This window comes from Phoxinus phoxinus (assembly GCF_949152265.1).
Source record: "Phoxinus phoxinus genome assembly, chromosome: 1".
NCBI lineage: Eukaryota > Metazoa > Chordata > Actinopteri > Cypriniformes > Leuciscidae > Phoxinus > Phoxinus phoxinus.
Genome location: NC_136876.1, coordinates 48,009,088 through 48,026,450, shown reverse-complemented (window position 1 = coordinate 48,026,450; position 17,363 = coordinate 48,009,088). Strand labels below are relative to the sequence as shown.

The 17,363-nt window shown below is 38.2% G+C and overlaps 2 protein-coding genes across 4 annotated transcripts in view; both read right to left on the bottom strand.

Annotated features, from left to right (window-relative positions):
• LOC307003486 (NACHT, LRR and PYD domains-containing protein 3-like) overlaps nucleotides 1-17,363 on the bottom strand; it is a 277,559-nt gene that overhangs the window by 82,938 nt on the left and 177,258 nt on the right.
• LOC307003494 (NACHT, LRR and PYD domains-containing protein 3-like) overlaps nucleotides 8,585-17,363 on the bottom strand; it is a 58,256-nt gene continuing 49,477 nt past the window's right edge. For 2 of the 4 annotated variants that reach the window (XM_079622001.1, XM_079622002.1), the window contains 2 exons: nucleotides 9,502-9,548; nucleotides 8,585-9,298 (listed from right to left, as the gene is read on the bottom strand). In XM_079622001.1, the coding sequence (XP_079478127.1) occupies nucleotides 8,742-9,298; nucleotides 9,502-9,548 (604 nt within the window). In that variant the 3' untranslated portion in view covers nucleotides 8,585-8,741. Of the gene's footprint in view, nucleotides 9,299-9,501; nucleotides 9,549-10,568; nucleotides 10,681-17,363 lie in introns of those variants that run through there. The other 2 variants (XR_013798723.1, XR_013798724.1) reach the window with 2 other exon arrangements.

The window sequence follows — 17,363 nt, the reverse complement described above, 5'->3', positions numbered from 1 at the left end:
ACTGGTTTTTAACACAAATAGTTTTAACATTTACTGCACTTTGTTATCATTCTAGTTTCTGACCAATAGTGGTTTATAGAGTGGACGTCTAGCACATTTATATAAAACTCTGCTTGCAGAATAATATGGATATGACATCAAGAGTTTCGCTTCGATCGTCGTTATCTGATCGCCTAATCCCACAGATCCCAACCTCCCCCACAACTAATCCTAAACTACCAGTAAAGGGTTATGACGTCACACACACACACACACACACACACACACACACACACACACACACACACACACACACACACACACACACACACACACGCACACACACACACACACACACACAGGAAAATAGGTAGATCCAAAAGCAGTATGATGGTAGTTATTTATTAAAGCGTAATCCAATTCGTCGTCATCCAGGCAAGGTTCAAAATCCATGTTAGCAATCCAAAATACAAAACAACAATAAACAAAACAAGAACAGACTAGAGACAGACCTCAGAAGTGTGGTGACAATATATGACGACTCCGTGACATGGACTGAAACAGAAAGGGTATTTATACACAGAACCAAACAATGTAATGGGAAACAGCTGCGTGCAATGATGAGTGATAAGAACAGACAAAGGATCGCGGGAAATGCAGTTCCAGAATGAATGGTGACAGTAAGGGAGAGAGACCTCTAGTTGACACCCGGGGAACACAAACCAGACACTGTGACACACACACACACACACACACACACACACACACACACACACACACACACACACACACACACACACACACACACACACATATCCAGAAGGAAATGTGAATGGTGCTTGCAGTGGCAAAACTCGCCACTCGGTTGCTAGGGTGCGGTTAGCTAGATTTTAGCAAGATGATAACAAAATTAGCATGTTGTTAGCATGATTAGCATGTTAATAGCATGATGTTAACATTCTTTAAATAAGATATTAACATGATTAGCATGTTGCTAGCATCATGCTAGCATGATTAGCATGATGGTAGCATGCTTTTAGCAAGATGCTAGCACGATTAGCATGTTCCTAACATAATTAGCATGTGGCTAACATGTTTTAGTAAGATGTTAGCATGATTAGCATGTTGCTAGCATAATGTTAGCATGATTAGCATGTTGCTATCATAATGCTAGCATGATTAGCATCTTGTTAGCATGTTTTTTGTGTTGCTAGGTGGTTGCTAAGGTATTCTGGGCGGTTGCTATGTTCTTCTGAATGGTTGCTAGGGCGTTGTTAGGGTGTTCTGGGTGGTTGCTAGTGCATTTTGGGTGGTTGCTATGACGTTTCTAGGCGGTTGCTAGGGTGTTCAGGGTGGTTGCTAAGTTATTCTGGGTGATTGTCTATAATTAATATGGAAGTGATTGAATCTCTGATTTCTGATCATTTTCCTATCATGTTTAAAATGTCTCTCCCCGTAATCCCTTACAGAACTGTCTCTGACATTAAACAGGTCCGTGTGTACTCACCTCGATTTTGCGAGGATTTTAATGAACGCTACAAGGGAGATAATTCCTTTTGGTCCAATGAGTATTTGTTATCTGATTTAGATGTTGAGCAGCATCTTGCATCTATAAAAACTATATGGTTGGAAACACTGAATGATGTTGCACCTTACAGGTCTCTAAAGCCAAAGCGTAAATCCGAGCCTTGGATAGATCATGACATTCGCGCCTTGAGACAATCATGTAGGAAAGCAGAAAGGAAATGGAAGAAAGACAAACTGCAAATATCTTTTAATATACACTGTTAGACCTTACCGGGTTTTTTTACAGTAAAATACTGGCAACACTGTTGCCAGTAATTTACTGTTAATTGTCCAGTTCTTTTCTGTAATCTACAGTATTTTACTGTAATATACAGTTTGTTACTGTAAAATGCACTAAATTAAAACTCGAGTTTAAAACTAATTTCACTTGCAGAAATCGACTGCCTTAAATTGACCAATTGTCATTTAAATGTATTATTTAAAATGTATAATGCATTAAATGCAAAGAGTTATTGTGAACTTTCATTAGAAACCACTAAAAAACGCAAGTATAAACATATTTCCACTGGACCAGCAACTACACAGTCACTGTCTGATAAATAAAGCAACATGCAACAAATCATCAATGTTTTAGATCTTCTGCTGGACTGAAGCACAGGCTCTACTCTTCAGCACAATGGTGACCCAAAAAACTACATTTTACAGTAAACTACTGGCAACAGTGTTGCCAGTATAAACCTGTTTTATAACTTACAGTTTATTACTGTTAAAATACTTGTCGTGGGTGTGTCTTTTTATCTTACACTGTTAACCCTTTCAACCCCACAGGAAAATCCACACTACAAAGAGTAAAAAGTAACATTGACTCAGTGTTGCAGTGAGATAATTAAGAGAATATGTAAGTGATTGTTGAGCATTAGTGATGAACACCTGCTGTTAACAAGCAGAATCACTGAAGGAAATAGGAACACAAGAACAGAAAATAGAGAAACACAAGAACTACAACTGACTTCCAGCCATAACACATTATTACACGTATTATTAACCAGTAAAATCTACTGAAGTTGTTTTTGAGATGTTTAATTGAAAATGTTTGATTTGAAGTTACCATTATAGAGATCAGTGTTTGCTTTAGTTGGGTTGCTATGCTAGTACATAGGTGTTGAATCTTGTTGCGTGAGCTGTTTTTTTCAAGGCACACACATAGTTTGTAAAATCTTGCAGTTGTATGCACTATGATGACAAAATCATCATATAGCCTGTTCAATCACTAAGAAGTTGAATCTCACTCATTCAGATTTTTATTCTCAATCAAAAGTGTTACATTATCACCACTGTAAACCACAGCAACAATGGCACATTTTTTTTCAACACATGCATAACCAAAAATAACTGTTACACTTTTTTGTAGCAACACAGAAATATCACAAATTAGAACATGCATCTCAACAATGGTAATTAAATTATTAATCATGCAGCAGTGCATGCTGGGAGTTTTATACTATCCTGGAACCCAGCATGCATTGCAACATGAAACTTTTGATTGTCACCATTGTTGAGATTCATACGCTGATTGTTGATGTCTGTGTGTGACTGAGTCAAGCAGGAGATTATATAATTTTAATGCACTATATGATTCCAATATTCTTCAGAAGACCTGATTCAGAAATATTGCTGGATACCATGCTATAGATGATCAGAAATATGGTTTTATACCCATAAACTCATAGCTTACATACAAAAAAACAACAGAAACTCACTGATAGATGATTATGACATCATCACAAAACCAAAACCACCTGATCAACTTCCTCTTGACTTTTTCTTGCCGTAACAATATGCTTTATAAACTCATTGTTACAGCAGCCAGAGAGAGAGAGATGTAAGAAATGTTATAAGTCAAGGTACAAGACACCAACTAAAGCAAATACTGATCTCCATCATGGTGACAACAAACTTTATTATTAACTAAATCTCTGTTCATTCTCAACAGTAACTTGAAATAAATTATGTTAAACTGGTTTCACACTCAGTGTGGCTGGAAGTCAGTTGTAGTTCTTGCGTTTCTCTTTTTTTCTGTTCTTGTTTCTCTGTCCTTCAGTGATTCTGCTTATCAGGTGTTCATCAGTGTCTCAATTCACTCACTTCTTTTCATTCAAGTGGACTATATTAGTGAACTAATGTAGGGATTAGGGAATGAGGGTATAAAGTGTGATTGGGAAAACAGCCTCTGAGTGTCTTAGACTTTAAACGCTGTTAATTCACAGTATATTCCTGTAGGTATATTCCTGTATATTACTGTTTTAATGGAAAATGGTATGATATTGTATAATTTGGTATTTTTCTACAGTAAGGGCTAACAGTGTACTCAAAAACTGTTTGTTGATATATCAGAATGCTGCTAAGAAAGCCAAGTCTGTCTACTTTTCTAACTTGATTGAAAAACACCATCAAACTCTTAGAGTTCTTTTTTCGGTTATAGATTCAGTACTCAATCCTTCTGTATCGATTTTTAACAATGCGACCAATGCATTATGCGAAGATTTTGTAAATTATTTCGGAACAAAAATTACTAATCTTAGAGCTAAAATACAAGTGACCAAGGGTGAATTTACATTGCTAAAGATTCCTTCGGTCTCTTGGACTACTTTTAATGGCATATCCCTGCAATCTCTTAAAGAAGTAATTACAAAGTTAAAAAGCTCATCGAGTCCCCATGACATTATACACCCCCGCTACCTAAAGCAGATAATTGATACTGTAGGACCAGGGCTTGTATTTTTACTTAATAACTGTCTGAAAGCAGGGGTTATCCCTGAGAGCTTAAAAAAGTCAACCCTGTATTAAAAAAACCTACACTGGATCCTACCATTTTGGCAAATTTTCGGCCTGTGTCTGTTCTACCTTTTATCTCTAAGGTGATGGAAAAAATCGTCTCTCTGCAACTTCAATCGTTTTTAACTAATAATCACATCTATGAGACCTTCCAATCAGGTTTTAAAACATTGCATAGTACGGAAACGGCCCTTGTTAAAGTCCTAAATGACATTTTAATGGCTACTGACTCGGGAGATTCTGTTATTTTAGTTATGTTAGATCTGTCCTCAGCCTTCGACACCGTCGATCATGAAATTCTCATATCTCGGTTGGAGTCCTATGTGGGACGGTCTTAAAGTGGTTCAAATCTTTTCTAACCAATAGAACTTTTTCAGTTAAAATAGGAAACTCTAATTCATCATCGCGCAAGCTAACCTGTGGTGTACCGCATGGGTCTGTTCTTGCACTAGAGGTGTGCGATATATCGTTTAGACGATAATATCCAAATTGTTGTCTGGACGATATGCAAAATTGGGATATCGAATATTTCATAATTTGTACAATCCGACCTCCCAAACATGAAAAGAGCTGAAGGAAGTTAAAGAGAAAACAAATAGCACACACTATAACCTTCTAAACTATGACATGTAGCGATTTAATACTGTATGGGGTTTGTATGACTGTATTTTATGTTTTTTTGTACAAAATCACGATCGTTCCTCAATTGCACGAGAGTAATTACTGCTAATAATTTGCTATACAACTACAGAGTTCATACCTGTGTTATGACGTTTCTTAGGTTGAAGCAACAATCCAAAAACATTAAGAGTAAAGCCGATGAACGATTAATGAAATAGCTTATAGAAAAGGCAACATATGCGTTGTTTGCGGAAAACTGAAGTCATTAGAAAATTGCGTTGCATAAAGATGAGTCCAAAAGATGGAATACATTTTCCCAAGAGATCCACCGTAATAGCCTCCGAACAGGGCTTCTCTTAACTTCTAGTAAATGGGTAGTTACATTGTTGTTAGTCTACTAATAGAAGTGTTTGCAAATAGGGGTGTACACGTATTCGTATTGAACCGTTCGGTACGAGGCTTTCGGTTCGGTACGCATACAAACCGAACGATTCGTTGGACCATTTTTTCCTGCCGACCAAAATCCGCGCTGGCGCGACCACCATAACGTTGCACAACATCAGTGGCAAACCTCTGGGCAAACGTAATAAAAGCGGAACGAAACTGCGCTATTATTTTGTGCTTCACGGACACTTTATCAGTTCGGACCATCAATGTCAGTATGTCAGTGCAGCGCGAGCCGAATCGTGATGAAGCGACACTGTTATACACAGCGCTAAGAGATCCAGAGAAAACATTTTAATTCGCCACTGAAGTAATAACATCACTGCGAGATCTAGTGAGAAGCATTCACATTTCTCTGTTATTAACGGATCAAACGTTGAAACCAGGAGAAACATTTTGCCATGAATGAACTAGTTATAGGCTTTAAGTTCACAGATCAGCAACATTCACCATGGATTTAATATAGTAACACTAACTGTAACCATGGAAGTTTGGCAGAAATGGTAAAATGCCTTCAGGTAGGCCTACATCACACATCTTTTTCCAGCACTTCAAAACTCAAATATTATCATATTTAAATGTTATTTTTAATGTGATGATGACCAAAACATTATTTGTTCATCCTTCAAAGATGACCCCCATTTATAAAACTAAAAGTTCCAAGAAAGTTCCAAAAAAAGTTCCCAAAAAAATGGATTTTAATAAATAGGAAATTTATCTGGCATTTCTTTCTTTTTGCTGTATCGAAAACGTACATCACTGTATCGTATCGAAACAAACCGTGAATTTTGTGAACCGCCTATTTGCAAAGAACAAAGTTAATTTATTACGTACATATAGTGTACTGAAAAAGCACTGTTCTTGTATTACAATAAATATTTAGTACAGTAACTGGGTTCATGTTTAAATCAATAATGTCTCATATCTTTATGTACTAGTAATTCTATACAATGATAGGTCAAATGCAGCAAGTCAAAAGACCAGCTGGACCTTCTTTGCCAGTTTGCACACATTTCTTTGAAGGATTGCAAAAATATCGTCTGAATATCGATATCGAGATATTGGGAAAAAATATCGAGATATTCATATTTGTCAATATCTCCCACCCCTACCTTGCACCTACTCTTTTCTCTCTTTATCTGCTTACCTTGGGATCTATCTTTAGGAAACACAACGTTTCTTTTCATTGCTACGCTGATGATATGCAAATCTATCTGCCTCTGACCTCTGATAATGAGCATGCTCTTAATTGTTTATCCACATGTCTGGACGACGTAAAATCATGGCTCTCAAAAAATGTCCTTTTTTTAAATTCAGATAAAACAGAAGCCATTGTTTTTAGCCCCTCCGAAACCAGTAGACAAAACTCACAAAATTTAGAAATCTCAAACCTGAGTACCTCATCCCAAGTGCGTAATCTAGGTGTGATGATCGATAATAGTCTGAAATTTGACAGGCAAATTGCCTCTGTAGTGGGCTCTAGCTTCTTCTATTTACGCTCTCTCTCTAAAATTAAATCTTTTCTCTCTAACGCCTCTTTAGAGGTTGCTGTCCATGCCTTCATAACATCGAGGCTGGACTATTGCAACTCTCTATATTATGATGTTGCTAAGACTCAAATTTCACGCCTACAAGTCGTTCAAAACGCAGCAGCGAGATTTCTGAAGGGATGTAAAAAGTTTGAGCATGTTACACCCCTTCTGAGATCCCTACATTGGTTACCGGTTCAGTATAGAATTGAATACAAAATTATATTGCTGGTCTACAAATCACTAAACAATCTTGCACCATTATACCTGTCGGACCTACTTCACTTATATACCCCCAAGCGAGGGCTGAGATCGGTAAACAAATTCCTTCTTCAGATTCCCAGAACCCGCTTGAAAAATAGGGGAAATAGAGCGTTTGAAGTAGCGGGCCCCACGTTGTGGAACAAACTCCCAATCCAAATTAAAATGGCCTCCTCCTTATCTGAGTTTAAATCTGCTCTGAAAACTCATCTGTTTTATTCAGCTTTTAATATGTAATTGATTGTTGTACTCACTGATCCTAAGTGATCATTGTTTGTTTTAATGTATATTTTATTGCAAATTTTTGTACAGCACTTTGGTCGGTTGTCAGCCGGTAGTAAATGTGCTCTATAAATAAACGGAACTTGAACTTGATTGCTATGGTGTTACTAGGTGGTTCGTAGTTGTCACAGACGGTTACTATTGGAGTTCTTAGTATTTTCTTGGCATGATTTAGCACTTAGCTAATCGCTATTAGCATGTAGCTTATTCACAGCTAGCATTTGTAGCATGTAGGAAGTCCTGTTTGCTAGCAGGAGTCAAAAGAGCCAACCCCCATCTCTATGCGATTTTCTGATGCAGAGAAATTGGTCGTGCAAAATGGTTGCTAGGGTACTCTGTTTGGTTGCTAGGGAGTGGCTTGGCAGCTGCCAATCATGAAACTCCAAAGGCTGCTTGTCAGAATGAATGATATAAACCGACTCCCATGCCTATATCACATGCCTATATATGAAGATATCCCTCTATGGATTTTGGTTGCTAAGGTGCTCGACAATGGTTGCTAGGGAGTGGCTAGGAAGTGTTGAGGTGATTGGGGATTGGCTGTTTGCTGCCCCGAGTCAAACGAGCCCACCCTCATGTTTCTATGACACTTCTATCCAGAGATATCCCTTTGATCTCTTTCAACGGAAGTCTATGGAACTTGTTGCTAAGGTTCTCTAAATGGTTGCTAGGGCGTGGCTTGATAGCTTCACAATGATCCTGAGAGACTGATTGGTCGTCTGAGTAAAATGAGCCCGCCCCCATTTCTCTATGACACTGTGATCCAGAGTTATGCTTAATACAAAATCCCTATGCAATTTACCATAGTAGCAAAAACACGTGTGTGTGTGTCAGTCACTGATCCTGAACCTGTGATTCTGTGTGTGTCACTGATCCTGAACCTGTGATTATCTGTGTGTGTGTGTGTGTGTGTCAGTCACTGATCCTGAACCTGTGATTCTCTCTGGATGTGAGTGTGTGTGTGTGTGTTCAGTCGTCTCCTGATCATATCTGACACTCTTTATTAAATGTTCAACAGTTTCCATTCAAACTCTTTCTGTCATTCTCTCTCTTTCACAAAAACTCAACAACAAAAATGACAAACAAATGAAACTGGAAACAAGAGAAACTGGTCAAATATATTTAAAGAAACAACAAAAACCCAGAAGACATCAAACACATTCTGACACAATAATATACAATAATACAAACACACACACACACACAGTGAGTTTATTCACAGCAACACTTTGTGTTTTTATTGCACGTGTTAGTCTGTGTTTGTCAATCAGTGTGTGTGTGTTTAATGTGACACAGAGACACTGAAGAGTTAACATTATTAAGTCTAAATCCAGCACAGAGGGGTTCAGTGAATGTGTGTGTGAATGTGTGTAAGTGTGTGAGTGTGTGTGTGTCAGAGACGCTGTAGAAGGACAGAGTGCCGGCCGACACGTCCACACACACTCCTGCTCTCTTACAGGATCCTGGATCAGCAGAAAGAGCAGTGCGGATATTATTGTGACAGACAGAGAGTGTGTGACCAGAGCAGAACAGACTCCAGGACTTCTCATTCCATCCAAACCAACAGTCATCACTCCGTCCTTTCCTCTTGATTCCTTTATACGACACTGAGATATCAACATCATCTCCACTCCATTCACACTCCCAGTAACAGCGTCCAGTCAGACTCTCTCCACACAGAACCTGAGGACACTTATCAAATCTCTCTGGATGATCAGGATACGACTGACTCTCTGACGCACGCGCCACCTTTCTGTTCTCCTCAGACAGAGCGAGATGAGTGTGTGTTGTGTTTGGATCCAGTGTGAGATCAACGGCATCTGAACACAAGAACACACATTACAACAGCAACATTTACAACAACACACAACACACACTACAACTGTGTTTGAGGACTTACATTTACAACAACACACACTACAACTGTGTTTCTGGACTTACATTTACAACAACACACACTACAACTGTGTTTCTGGACTTACATTTACAACAACACACACTACAACTGTGTTTCTGGACTTACATTTCTGGGGTCCTGCTGTAATCCTGAACTCTCCTCCGTGATCCACACTAGAAAACACACACACACACACACACACACACACACACACACACACACACACACACACACACACAAACACACACACACACACACACACACACACACACACACACAGAGAGAAATTTCTCATTTTAATACTCAGCAGTTGTCAACATTTTTATTTATTATTATTATTATTATTATTAGTGGTGCTTGTGAAGCACACACACACTCCTCACACACCCCGGGGCGTAAGAGCCCGAAACTGCCCCACACACACACTCCTCACACACCCCGGGGCGTAAGAGCCCGAAACTGCCCCACACACACACTCCTCACACACCCCGGGGTGTAAGAGCCCGAAACTGCCCCACACACACACACTCTTCACACACCCTGGGGCGTAAGAGCCCGAAACTGCCCCACACACACACTCCTCACACACCCCGGGGCGTAAGAGCCCGAAACTGCCCCACACACACACTCCTCACACACCCCGGGGCGTAAGAGCCCGAAACTGCCCCACACACACACTCCTCACACACCCCGGGGCGTAAGAGCCCGAAACTGCCCCACACACACACTCCTCACACACCCCGGGGCGTAAGAGCCCTAAACTGCCCCACACACACACTCCTCACACACCCCGGGGCGTAAGAGCCCGAAACTGCCCCACACACACACTCCTCACACACCCCGGGGCGTAAGAGCCCGAAACTGCCCCACACACACACTACGGTGAGGGACATCAAACAGGAAGTGCTCATAGGAGTGTTGTGTTGAGCATAACTCTGATCACAGTGTCATAGAGACAATTCACTCTGCAACAAATCACTTTCTCAGGATCATCATGAAGCTATCAAGCCACGCCCTAGTAACCATTTAGAGCACCATAGCAACCATACGGCAGCATGAATAAGCCATATAAGGGTTGTCTCTATTGATCCAGGCTGACACCAATCTATAAGTATAACTCTAATAAGTGCTTCATCACCATAGCAACCATCCAGATCACCCTAGAAACCGTACAGGAACATGAAAAGTCATACCGAATGAATCTTTATCAATCTATACGACAATTCCCTGTGACGTCACAACAGTAATAGACGTTCTTCCGGGTGGCAGAAGCCGAAGCGTTCCTATGGCAACGCTAGTAAATTGCTTGGAAGGGAGACCCACCGTCGGCAGCAAACATGTAATAAAAAAATCATAATTAATTAAATATAATGCTTTTTTTTTCATAATTACAACTGTATTTAATGATGTAAGTAAACAAATATAATAACTACACTGTTAGACCTTACCGGGTTTTTTTACAGTAAAATACTGGCAACACTGTTGCCAGTAATTTACTGTTAATTGTACAGTTCTTTACTGTAATCTACAGTATTTTACTGTAATATACAGTTTGTTACTGTAAAATGCACTAAATTAAAACTCAAGTTAAAACTAATTTCACTTGCAGAAACCGACTGCCGTAATTGACCAACTGTCATTTAAATGTATTATCTAAAATGTGTAAGGCATTAATGATGTGAGAAAAGAGTTAAGAACTTTCATTAGAAACCACAAAAAAACTTAATAAAAAGATTTCCACTGGACCAGCAACTACAAAGTCATTGTCTGTTAAATAAAACAACATGCAGCAAATCATCAATGTTTCTAGATCTTCTGCTGGTCTGAAGCACAGGCTCTACTCTTCAGCACAATGGTGACCTAACAAACTACATTTTACAGTAAACTACTGGCAACAGTGTTGCCAGTATAAACCTGTTTTATAACTTACAGTTTATTACTGTTAAAATACTTTTCGTGGGTGTGTCTTTTTATCTTACACTGTTAACCCTTTCAACCCCACAGGAAAATCCACACTACAAAGAGTAAAAAGTAACATTGACGCAGTGTTGCAGTGAGATAATTAAGTGAATATGTAAGTGATTGTTGAGCATTAGTGATGAACACCTGCTGTTAACAAGCAGAATCACTGAAGGAAAGAGGAACACAAGAACTACAACTGACTTCCAGCCATAACACATTATTACACGTATTATTAACCAGTATTACTTTATTTCTGTCATACGTCTACATAAGTAGTTATTGAGATTTTTAATTAAAAATGTTTGAGTTGAAGTTACCATTATAGAGATCAGTGTTTGCTTTAGTTGGGTTGCTGATGCTAAAACATAAGTTTGTTTCTTGCTGCTTGACTGTGTAATTTGCAAATCAAACTTGTACACACACAGAGTTTGTGAATGATTGTGATTATATTCACTATCATAACAAACTTATCATATAGTGTGTCCATTCACTAAGAAGTAAATTCTCACTCATTCAGAGTTTATTTCTCAATCAAAAGTGTTACATTACCACCACTGTGAAACCACAGTAACAATGACTAATTTATTTCTAACACAAACATAACCAAAAATAACAGAACTACACTGTAACATAGAAACACAGAGATATCACAAATTAGAATATGCATCTCAACAATGGTGGGAATATATATTTTAATTCTTATTCATGCAGCAGAGCATGCTGGGAGTTGTATACTATCCTGGTACCCAGCATGCATTGCGACATGAAACGTTTGATTGTCACCATTGTTGAGATTCATACGCTGATTGTTGATGTCTGTCTGTGTCTAAGTCAAGCAGGAGTTAATACAATTGTAATGCACTATATGATTTCAAAAGTCTTCAGTTGCCCTGAGTATAGAAATATTACTGGATTTCATGTTGTAGATTATCAGCTATATGGCATTACACCAATTAATTTATAGCTATATACAAAAAAGAGCAAAAACTCATGAATGATTATGACATCATCACAGAGCAAAAAACACCTGATCAACTTCCTCTTGACTTTTTCTTGCTGTAGCAAATGAGCTTTATAAACTCATTGTTACAACAGCCAAAGAGAGATGATTGGACGTAGTTTTTTAAGTCAAGGTACAAGAGACCAACTAAAGCAAATACTGATCTCCAGGGCCGGCCCGAGGCATAAGCGAACTAAGCGGCTGCATGGGGCCCCCTGGCCACCAGGGGGCCCCCAATCGAGTTTTTATTTTTAATTTATTTTTTACACATATTAGATAACTTAAACAAGTAACATAAATGAATGAATGAATAATTTATGACAAGCGAATTCTGATTTTATGATCAATATACCTGCCTACAACTGCTGCTGTGTCTGCCAGCGTTTGAGTCAAGCGCATAATCTCTAGACACCTCGCGTGCATTGACTATTCGTGGGTGGGGAGACTTCTGTGATGAAAATAGACTTCAACTTTATTAATATGGTTTTAATAATCTTAATAATGTGACCGAGCGTTCGTATAGGGTTCACCTAACACTAACAGAAATAAGAAAATAATAAACGATAGCAGTTTGAAGTCTTCTCCACTTTATTATATTCCACACATCAGATCACTCCAAAACCCCGCGACACTCCAGTACCAAGTGGGCATCTACGGCAAGCCCCGAGGGGAAAAATACATTGCATGCACACATATACAACTAGCGCCAGTACATCATTATTATTGTAACAGACTTTGTTGGATTCTGTCATGATGCATACAATCCAACAAAGTCTGTTACAATAATAATCTATATATTAAAAAAATATATATATTGAGGACAGTTACACCGTCAATAATTGTCATTGTTGTTGCTGTTATTATGTTTCTGATTTCTCAGTTTTCTCATTATTTTAAATGATGTAAATAATTGAGAGAGTTAGTAAAAGAGTAAAGTAAAAGTTAAACGTTTTAAAAACAAAAGTGAAAAATGTATGCACTTTCATTATTTAAGTAGCCTATCTATTTTTTTTTGTAACATTCTATTTTTGATTATATCCATGTTTGTCTATTTTGGTTTTATTTTGTAGTTGAAGATTGCACATTTATTGTACATTTGCAAATAATTTATTTATGTTTTGTGAGAGTTTGTTTTCAGAAGTTTCAATGAGTTAGAAGTTTCAATTAAGTATTTATTTTGTATTAACACATAACCTCACTGTATTTATAATGTAGCATTATAGCGTGACATTTGTGTCAGTAATCGTCAAGCACAGGTGACTCCGCGTGGTAGGAGGGGCCCCCAAAATCAAATTCTGCTTAGGGCCCCCAAAAGGCTCGGGCCGGCTCTGCTGATCTCCATCATGGTGACAAAAAACTTTATTATTAACTAAATCCCTGTTCATTCTCAACAATAACTTTTGTACATGTATGAAATAAATAATCTTAAACTGGTTTCACACTCAGTGTGGCTGGAAGTCAGTTGTAATTCTTGTGTTTCTCTTTTTTTCTGTTCTTGTTTCTCTGTCCTTCAGTGATTCTGCTTATCAGGAGTTCATCAGTGTCTCAATTCACTCACTTCTTTTCATTCAAGTGGACTATATTAGTGAACTAGTGTAGGGAATAGTGAATGAGGGTATAGGGTGTGATTGGGAAAACAGCCTCTGAGTGTCGACTTTGAGCGCTGTTAATTCACAGTATATTCCTGTAGGTATATTCCTGTATATTACTGTTTTAATGGAAAATGGTATGATATTGTAATAATTTGGTCTTTTTCTACAGTAAGGGCTAACAGTGTATGTAATATAGTAGGCCTACACAATTAGCAAAACAGCTGTTTTTTCTAGACAAAATAACGTGCTATATATCATGGTCATTAAATGAAGTAAATGTTTTGTGACGTAATTGTCATTATTGACCTCTGCGCGGTTGAAAAACACTGATATTATGTATGAGGAATATACATTTCGGTAAGTTGCGTGAGAAAATGGATGTGGCGTGTGAAGGTGAGTCTCCGGTCAATGCGTGAGAGTTCAGCTTCTTTTACTCCAGACTGGCAATGAGTCTGATCTTCAAAAGAGAAGTTTACTAATATTAGCCTCGAGTTTCCCCGGCTGAAGATAAACGCTCTGCTATGATCTGGACCGTGTTGAGAATAACGTTACACGAAGCAGAGTTGAAGGGCAAGCAGGGTTGGCAGCAGAAAGGTAAACGTTGGATGAATCATATAATTTAGGGGATCATTAAGATTTCCTACTTTTAGCTCTACTTTTGACGACACTGCGTCCACTACACCTTTTGCTGTATATCTGGTAGGGATGGCTCGATACCACAAAGTTTGGCTTCGGTACGATACCAGAACCTAATACCTCGGTATTGATACTAAATCGATACCACAGGAAAAAAAAAAACTGTCTCAAAATTTAAGTGAATTGAAACAATTTTATTAAAAAACACTGTTTGAAATTCTCCACTACCAAATGTGCAAAGAACAAGTATCAAAATGTAAAAAAAAAAAAAAAATCTGAAATTATACAATTAAAATAGGTTAATCTCTATAATAATAGTAATAATAGTAACATATAATAATGAAATGACATGTAAACTAGCTGTCATGCATCAACAGAGAATTATCAACATTTAAAGCATTTATTCGTCTTGGTTTTGTTACTGTTTGGTTTGTGTTTGGGTTCATATTCAAGTAATTTCATTACTGTCTAGATTAATAAATGATATAATACTGTTAGGTCAGGTTACCTAATAATGAATGTTGACAAAAGTAGCTTAATTGTAATATTAGTAATATTCATAATTCTCTCTCTCTCTTTAATATTAATTAATATTATTCAAATTTGTATTCTTTATTCATTCAAATTAAATTAATATATGTTTGTTTGTAAGTGCAAAAATGATGAGACGTAAACTTAATTGGTTCTAGCGTGTCATGCAAGCAGATTTGAGCTTTCGTGTTTACCGTAGGCTATCATATTTAATTGATACGCTCTTATGTATGTGCGCTGTTCAGTGTTCAATAAAAGTCTAAATTAAATCAGTTAATTGATGGACTCACCGGTCGATCTCTGAACTCTCTGAACAAGTGAAATTTTCATAATTTTCAAAACAAGTGAAATTCATTAAATGAAGTAAATGTTGTGTGACGTAATTGTCCTCCAGCTGTTATATTGACCTCTGCGCGGTTGAAAAACACAGATTGGTCTATATTATGTATGAGGAATATACATTTCGGTAAGTTGCGTGAGAAAATGGATGTGGCGTGTGAAGGTGAGTCTCCGGTCAATGCGTGAGAGTTCAGCTTCTTTTACTCCAGACTGGCAATGAGTCTGATCTTCAAAAGAGAAGTTTACTAATATTAGCCTCGAGTTTCCCCGGCTGAAGATAAACGCTCTGCTATGATCTGGACCGTGTTGAGAATAACGTTACACGAAGCAGAGTTGAAGGGCAAGCAGGGCTGGCAGCAGAAAGGTAAACGTTGGATGAATCATATAATTTAGGGGATCATTAAGATTTCCTACTTTTAGCACTACTTTTAACAACACGACACTCGCTATAACCTCCTCACCCGCAGGAAATGGATAAAACCTCTACACCTCTTGCTGTATATCTGGCAGCGCAACCCCAAACACAACACGTTTTCATCATCGTTTCAACTTTGATCTGCAACAATGTTACTCAGAACACCCTAGCAACCACTCAGAACACCCTAGCAACCACTCAGAACACCCTAGCAATCACCTAGCAATGCCTTAGCAAACATCTAGTACACCCTAGCAACCACCCAGAATACCTTAGCAACCACAAAGCAACACCCTAGTAACCCCCTACCAATGCCTAGCAACCACCCAGAATACCTTAGCAAATGCAAAGCAACACTCTAGCAACCACTCAGAACACCCTAGCAACCACCTAGTAACCACACAGAATACCCTAGTATCCGTGCAATGAAATGCATACAAGACATCTCTCAGCATCAGAATATTGTAGACATGTGGGTGGGCTCTTTTGACTTCAGCTGTCAGTAAGCTTTAGGTCTGGCAACTTCCTAGCAACCATTTGGAGCACCCTAGCAACTGTATAACATAATTTCAGCACCAGAACATTATACATACATAAGGTTTTGCTCTCTTGCTGTCACATGCACACACTGAAACATTCAGGATCTCTCTCTCGCTAATCTATTAAAATATCAAACAAATTATCAAAGAGTTGAGCATGGCGCTAGCAACCCCAGGGTCATGGGTTCGATTCCCAGGGAAAGCAAGAACTGATCAAATGTAAATGTGTACCTTCAATGCAACCTAAGTCGCTTTGGATAAAGGCATCATACATAAATATAAATGTAAATTTTATCTTAATGCACTCTTTTATCTCTGTCTGATTTAAAGCATGTAGAATAATAGATCTAACAACTCGAAGCCAAAATAACAAACAAAAGTGACATTTTTACCCTTCCAGTCAAATTTTGTGTGCAAATACTATTGACCACCTTTACTCGTCAATGCTGGCAAATGACCCTGGCAGTGACGTCACGATACCACAATTTTGACTATACGATTTTGATCATTTTGATACGATGCCGGACTAAAATATCTCAATACCAGTTGGTGTGCAATGTGACCAACATCTTATTTTACACCTCTTATTAACATCAAGCACATCCTGTTTCCTCAGTCATGCTCATGCATGTTTCTTAATTGCTCTAAAGTGTCAATAACTTAAAGCAGTGCTGTGCAGATATATTTACATACCAGCTCATATTAGAGGACTAAAAGCTTGCACACCCAGTGTGTCTGCAGGGATTGAAAGCAGATCGCTGCATACGTCACACAGAAAATATGACTCTAATTAAAACCCTGTCATTTTAAAGTATCATTACTAATAGAAAGAGGAATCATATCGTTTTTATCAGCATCGCAGTATATTTCTAGTGTCATGTCATCAGTGTTGGGAAAGCTACTTGGAAAATTAAATGTAATGGTAGCTTCACTACACTGAAGACACCACTGTGGGAAATGCAGCAAGCTAAGCT